This window comes from Alligator sinensis, unplaced genomic scaffold, assembly GCF_000455745.1.
Source record: "Alligator sinensis unplaced genomic scaffold, ASM45574v1 scaffold838_1, whole genome shotgun sequence".
NCBI classification, from domain to species: domain Eukaryota; kingdom Metazoa; phylum Chordata; order Crocodylia; family Alligatoridae; genus Alligator; species Alligator sinensis.
In genome coordinates, this window is record NW_005842996.1 from 198241 (window position 1) to 205359 (window position 7119).

Genomic DNA, 7119 nt, shown 5'->3' on the forward strand with positions numbered 1-7119 from the left:
CTGCCTTTATTCTCATTTTATTTTTAAGCCCATCTCTGCACTGGTAGTGTAAATTGACATGTAAGAGAGTGTCCACGTCTGCTTTTTACCTCTACTGTTAAGACAAAGTAAAAGGCTTTAGTGGGAGTAACAAGTAGATTTTTTTTAGCCTTCTGGAGAGTGAAAGTGTTTTGATTTTTTGTTTGGTTTTTTTGGGGGGGAGGGGATTAATAGAATTTCTAACTAATTTTCTCACCATTTTAAGATTCCTCCTGAATTGAAAAATGCCCGAGTTGAGCTCATACACATAGTTTGAATGCAGCCTCCCTCATCTGCTTTTGAAAACGTTTCACTGTGCACATCACACACAGTGTCATTATCCTACTTTCCCAGACAGCTGTGGATACGCGTGTAGTAGTTGTCTTATAGCCCCTCTCGCCATGTGCTTTGTGCACCAGCATCTGCAAAAACCATTTGTACAAACAAAAGTACCACAAAGCTTGGATAACATCCAGCTCACTGTCACTGTTCTTATGGAAAAATCAAATTCACTTAAAGGGTGAACAGAAATAGCTTGTTTCCTAGAACTCATGTCAGATATTTTAAACTTCTTCTGCATGGAAAGTACTTATTGTACTACACAACTGTCTTGTGTAGTAATTTCTTAATTAGAAATGAGGATCTGGTACCATGGGATTAGCAAGCTTCTATTGAGTTGTTAGAGATCCTTGATCAGAGGGGATAAAAAGTTGATCAGGTCTGTACTTAGAAACTTGGACTGGTTTAATAGTGGGGGTTAAGCAGTGAGCTTCCTGACTTCTGAATACTAGCAAAAAGCCCAAGGTTGGACCTGGGTACATTGGCAAAAGCCCACTGGCTGGTACAGCATGGGTCATTTAGGAAACTGGTACTATAAACTATCCCATCAAAAGCATACTTGCATATAGAATGCTTCTGCACCCTGTTTTTACCAGAGTATTTTTTTATGAGCAAATAATCCATCTCATTCACTAATAATTGTTGGCGGGGAGGGAACCAAAGCAAATGAATATAGTGTCCTTATTCTACTAGCTTGAGCAAGGGATGAAAGAGAGAATAGGTAGGAATTACTTCTAATAAAATGTCAGAGACAAAGTGGGAAATGTTTATTTCCTGCATCTATTTACCTTGCAGTGCAGTAGGCCGAGAAGTGCGTTTTGTAGCATCTTGCTACTGATGAGCTGGGATCCTGGTTTTCTGTGACTTAAAAAAAAAGTGCTCAATTTTCAGATTTAAAAAAGTAACCCAAAATCCACATTTTCCCATGATTAAAATGGAACAGCACTAGTGTATAGATATATACATTAGTGGTGTATATAAACTATATATACACTGTATACAGTGGTGTTTCATTTTAATCACGGAAAAATGTGGATTTTGGGTTACTTTTTTAAACCTGAAAATTGAGCATTTTTTTTTATCAAAGAAAACCAGGATCCCTGCTGATAAGGGCCTTGTAGTCACTTAGCTTTTGGCTGCCTTTGATTTTTAGAGGGGCAAGGATTTCTTAGGGTGAGATCTTTTATTGGACCAACTATTCAGTCGGGATACAGCTAGACAAGCTTTTGAATGCAAGACATTCTTCCTCAGTTTTCTTAGGTTTTATTTGTCTGCAGTCATTTCATTTGAGCTAATTGCTCATATTAGGGCATGTAGTAAGATACCAAAGCCAGGATGTTTCAGGAGTTGACAGTCCCTGAAGCTATGCCCTGTCCTTAGGCTGAGCTTGTTCAAGTGGGGTCGGCTACTCCAGATGGTTCCCTGGTGCACCACGGGCTGGGAAGTGCCACGTGGTCATGACACGAGGGCTGCAGCCTGCCTTGACGGCTGATGGTTAGTTTCAGGGATGTGAATAATTCCTACAATCGCACGGTTCACTCTGCTGTGGTGTCATCGAGTCATAACCTGCCTGGATGAGTGTGGAGACAGCCGGCTGATGGAGTAACCTAGCAGTGCAGCCCCAGTGGGAGCCAGGAAGCCCTGGGGCAGGCTGTCTCAGGTGGTGACACTGTACTAGACCCCATGGCAGGATGCAGCAAGGCGTCATGGGGCCTTATTGTGGCCAGGACACGCTGCCTGGATTATTTTGCATAACCCACTTTGTTCGTATGGGTTTAATGAATGCTCCGCTTTCCTCCTAGCACTGCCCCCCCCCATCTCTCTCCCACTTGTCTTTTGTTTTCTAACTTCTCTCCATGCATCCATCAGTAGCCTGTGACCTTCAGCCCACAAACTTGTTCTCTGTGTGTGTACGTGTGAATGTACGCACACGTACATACACACGTGTGTACATACACACACCTACAGATACACACAGATCAAGTGTGTGTGTGCACGTGTGCATCTATGTGTATATAGGTATATATAGTTGTGTACCTGTATATGTGTATACATGTGTGTATATGTAACTGTGTATGTTTATAGATGTATGTGTGTATACATACATATACACACAGATCAAGCGTGTGTCCATTTTTGTGTATCTATGTGCGTACGTATGTATATCTAGCTGTATCTGTATGTGTGTATATCTATACATACACACATATACAGATACACACAGATCAAGCACCTGTGTGTGCATATATTTGTCTATATGTATGTATGGGTGCATCTGTACATGTACAGTATACACACATACAGATGCAGCTATACATACAGACAGACACAAATCCATCTATGTATACGTACACTTGATTTCTGTGTACCTGTATATGTGTGCGTGCGTATATGTAGATGGATTTGTGTCTGTCTGTCTGTATGTGCAGCTGCAGCTGTAGGTGTGTACACGTACAGATGTGCGCACTCCCACCCCGCCCGTGTCTGGCCTGCCCCTCGCTGCTCCCACACACGGGGTCGCCCCGGGTTACCGTCAGGGGCCGAGCACGTGACGCCCCCTTCCCACGACCGCCCCTCCCCGTCACGTGATCCGGAGGCACCCGCCCCGCCTCCCAGTGTCATGTGCCCCGGGGGCAGCGCGCGCCGCGGCCTCGCGCGGGGCCGTTTCCGCTTCCGCTGTCACTTCCGCTTCCGGTGTCGCTATCACCGCCGCCGTGAGCCGTGTCCGTCAGGCGCCGCGAGGCCGGGCTGGGCCCGGGGCGGCGGGGAGCCGCTGCGGTGAGGAGGGGGGAGGTACACACCCACCCAGTCCCTACAACTCCCCGCGGCGGGGGGCGGGGCCGGGCCGGGCCGCCCGGGGGACGGAGTCTGCGAGGGCCCCATATGTTCTGTGGGCACCGCCCCCCCACAGCCGGGCGGGGGGCAGCTGTCACCTCTGACCTCTGACCCCGCGAAGGGGGAGGGGGTGCCCGCACCCCTGTGTTCCCCGCGCTGCCTGGCTCGGGTCCGGTGCACATCTCTAGCAGCACCGCGGTGGGCTGGATTTGTCTGTGCCCGGCCCGGTCCGGCCACAACAGGTTCCTTGGGGCAGACATGAAAAAAACTGGGACAGGAGCGGAGGCCAGTGGTTCAGAAGGAGAGTGCCAAGGTGGGGGCGCTGGGCTGGCCCCTGAATGACTGTGTGGCCCCGGAGGCTGCGCAGTAGGGCCTGGCCCAGTCAGCGGCAGCTCGTGCTCTTACCGGGGATGATCTGGACGTCTCTTTGCCAAGCTGCTGCTTCTTGCGGCCTGTCGCCGTCTTTACCTTTAAGCCCACAAACGGGCACCTGCCGTTGCTCCGTCTGTAGATTTAGCGAGGTCCTGGGCGCTGTGTGCTTGCCCCCGACGTGAGCAGACCCGTTGGTTTTCGGTAGCTCCGCAGTCGCATGTCATATTTGCACTGTTGGGGTATCCCCACCACTGCTGCTTAACTTGAGTGTTACCAACCCCTGTTTAGTGGTGGCCTGGGTGAGACTAGAGTTAAGCTCTGTGCCGTGCTCTGGAGCCAAAGCGCTATCCAAATGGAGAGCCGTTGTTTTGCAGCAGTCGTTAGTCCAGAAATGAGGCGAGGAATTGTTCCCCCAGGTAAAACGCTCCTCCAAAGAGGAGAAACCACCTCATCAGTCTACCATGATGGTTTTGTCCTGAGGAACTTTGTTCCTTTCTAGTTGCTCTCCTATAGAGTTAACAGGCCAAATTAGCTCCTTTAAGACGGGCACATGTATTCGTTTTGATTTTAAAGTTTGGCCTTTTCATTGCTGCTTGAAGCCTCAGTGGTTCATTTTGGAGGATAGTTCTCTGTTTCCACAGTGCTTCTTCTGAGGATCTTGAAGCCCTTTCTGGACCTAATACCTCTCAACAGCACTCCACCATTATGGCAAAACAATGTTATTTCCTTTCATGTATAGGTAGATCACAAGCAAAAGTACATGGTCAATTCATAGCAAAACAGCAGCAAAGTGGGGTTAGCTTTGCCCAGTCTCACAGCAAGTTGGTTGACAGGTACAATACCTAGAAGTTTTGCTTTTCTCTTCCATTCCAGCCATGAGCGTATACTGTCCCTCTGCTGGTTTGACAAAAGGCAGACAAGGAATGATGTGGGAGGAACTAGTGCATTTATTTCCTTGGGGGATAAATAATTCCTCTTTTCTTTTTTTTTCAAGCTGAGTGCTATGGAGGTTTTAACATTTCCCAGGGCAAACTAGTCTTACAAGCAAGGCAAAAGAATTGTCAGCAAATTGTGTTAGATTTTTTTCTCAAAAGAATTGATCAGGGAAGAGATGTCTCCATCTTCCTTAAAACACAATTTGGGGTTTCAAAATTTGGTTTAAAAGCCTTCCCTGCTGCAAGGGAACTATTGCAACTACACTGTACTGATTTGAAAGTCTCAGGTATTTTCTAGCATGAATGCAACAAGTGTTCAGATCTTCAGGATGGTCCAAACTCTGGGAGACTTCTGTGCAGGAAAAGTCTCTTGGTATAAGGCATTGTTTGTCTCACTGTGGCTTTGGAAACTTGAATTATAATTGGAATCTTTACTTAATTTTAGGCACACACATATTACAAGATGAAGCTAAATATATCAGTCTGAAGGTGTCACAGTTGCTTTGACAACAACTTTGTGAGAGCCTTGGTTTCAGATTATCCATTTTCTGAGGAGTATCAGTGAAGAAGGTTAGTGGGTGTCAACTTTTTAATCTGAGAAGTGTGTGTTGTGCTGTTCTACTAATAGGCCACCTATTAGAAATCTAATACACTTTGGCTGTCCGCATTTAGATATTTTAATATACACAATTGGCCTTATGTAAGATTTAACAACATGTAAAACAATTAACATGGCCAAAAGATGGTACCTGTAGTTGTAATATAAGGGGGATTTTCACAGCATTCTCTTTCTTAATGTTGGTCAATAAACTTTCTGAATGCTCTACTACATGTTTTTGAATTTACATAGGTAAAGTTGCAATCTTTTGTGTAAAGCATAATTCATTTTATAGCAGTATCAGCCTGTTGTTACAATATACTAATATGGTAACAAGTTTATAAAAAATGCAGTGATGGCTTTTGATCTAGTTAAATTAATGCCCATGAATTTCATTTGTTAAAATTAAGCAATGGTAGCAGATACTGTGCTATATCATACAAAATAAGCATCCATAACTGAAGCGTAGCTACAGGATGCCTTTTGGTCAAGTCTTCTCTTGCTTTTTTAAGCTTCTCTTTAAGTAGTGAGAGAAGATTTGACTGTACATTCAATTCAGCTAAAAAAAACCCATTATTTTTATTCTGTCATGTAGCCTTTCTCTGGGGAATAACTTTGTTTAAAACTTTGCTTTCTGCTTTTATGAGCCTGTAGTAACACTAAGTCATTGTATAGTAGAAATCATGTACAGGCCCACTCCCATGGGAAAGAAACATCTTGGGTTGAGATCCTTAAGAAGATTGCATCCTCTTCCCAGGTAAAGGAGACTTGACTTCTAAATCAGATTAGGGTCTAGATGCATAATTAAGCATTTCACTTGCAGAGTGTAACTGTCTGATATTGAAAGTAAAAGTCCTCATGTTTCAGGGAGAGAGCTTTTATCTCAGAAATCTGTAGCTCACAACTAGGTTCAGAACAGTTGGGCCAGAGATATACTGCTTCTGGTTTATAGAAGATAACAGGGAGAAAACCCGGACTAACCAAGAATATACAAGTGCTTTTTCACAAGCTTGACTCAAAGTGTGAGTTAGACCCATTACCTTGAATGGGATTTTCAGACTTCAAATGAATGTGCCTATGGATATTTCCAAGTCTAAGCCATGGATTGTAAGGGGAAATCAGGTATTTGTGCTTGTGCACAGTAAGGAAACACATTCTCATGGTCTAATAATGAGGCAGGGAGATGCTACCTTATTGCTTGACAAAATTGGCCTCTGCCGTAATTTCCCTTTGCATAGAGGGCTGCAAATGTTTATCTCGCTTACCAGTTATGAGGTTTTCTGTCTGCAGCATGCTTCAGGACCCTCAGGTAGGAGGCACTTTCTAAGTGTGACAGACTGTATGTGGGTATTTGCTGTGTTTAATGAAACCAGTCTTTGTCCTCGCTGATATGCATGGGCTTCCCCTCGTACACACCTACTATGTTAAAAAACTATTCAAACGTGTAGGGAGCGATCAATGCCAAAGGTGTTTGTACGGGTCTCAGGCTAGTGACACATTGTCAGGTGCTTGCATCACAGAAACCACCAACCTGGTCAGCAGTCAGGCCAAGATGCAGTCCCTTGGTTTGGTCACAGATTACTGTCTAACTTTGACAGAGTCACTCAGAGAAAATCTCTCCATGAATTAGTTCCTTCTCTTTGCCTAGGTAGAGAGAGTTTTTTGGGACAGGGACTCTTGCTTACTGTGGACTGATATAGCATGTTGATTGTTTTCTCCTCTCTCTTTCCTGTACAGGTACAAGCTAAATAATTGAAGTTAACTGGCTGATTAAAAATGTCGCTCTCCAAAAGAGAATTGGATGAGCTGAAGCCATGGATCGAGAAGACTGTGAAGCGGGTCCTGGGCTTCTCAGAACCCACAGTGGTCACTGCAGCATTGAACTGCGTTGGGAAGGGAATGGACAAAAAGAAAGCAGCTGGTACGTTCCTCAGTGTAATAATCGTGCTCACAGCACTCATAGCCAGACCTATGTTTGTAGGAGAATCGAAGCCCTTTGATGCCTAGAGAGGTTTAAGGAAG

At 44.9% G+C, this 7119-nt stretch overlaps 1 protein-coding gene across 6 annotated transcripts in view; it reads left to right on the forward strand.

Annotated features, from left to right (window-relative positions):
- The first annotated feature begins 3010 nt into the window (after positions 1-3010).
- PRPF3 (pre-mRNA processing factor 3) overlaps positions 3011-7119 on the forward strand; it is a 26042-nt gene continuing 21933 nt past the window's right edge. For 3 of the 6 annotated variants that reach the window (XR_003092004.1, XM_025193017.1, XM_014526260.2), the window contains exons 1-3: positions 3011-3135; positions 4945-5069; positions 6835-7018. Coding sequence is in view for 5 of the 6 variants with exons in the window: in XM_025193017.1 (XP_025048802.1) it covers positions 6874-7018 (145 nt within the window). In the remaining variant the exon portion in view is untranslated. Of the gene's footprint in view, positions 3151-4378; positions 4398-4944; positions 5070-6834; positions 7019-7119 lie in introns of those variants that run through there. The other 3 variants (XM_025193015.1, XM_006036658.3, XM_025193016.1) reach the window with 3 other exon arrangements.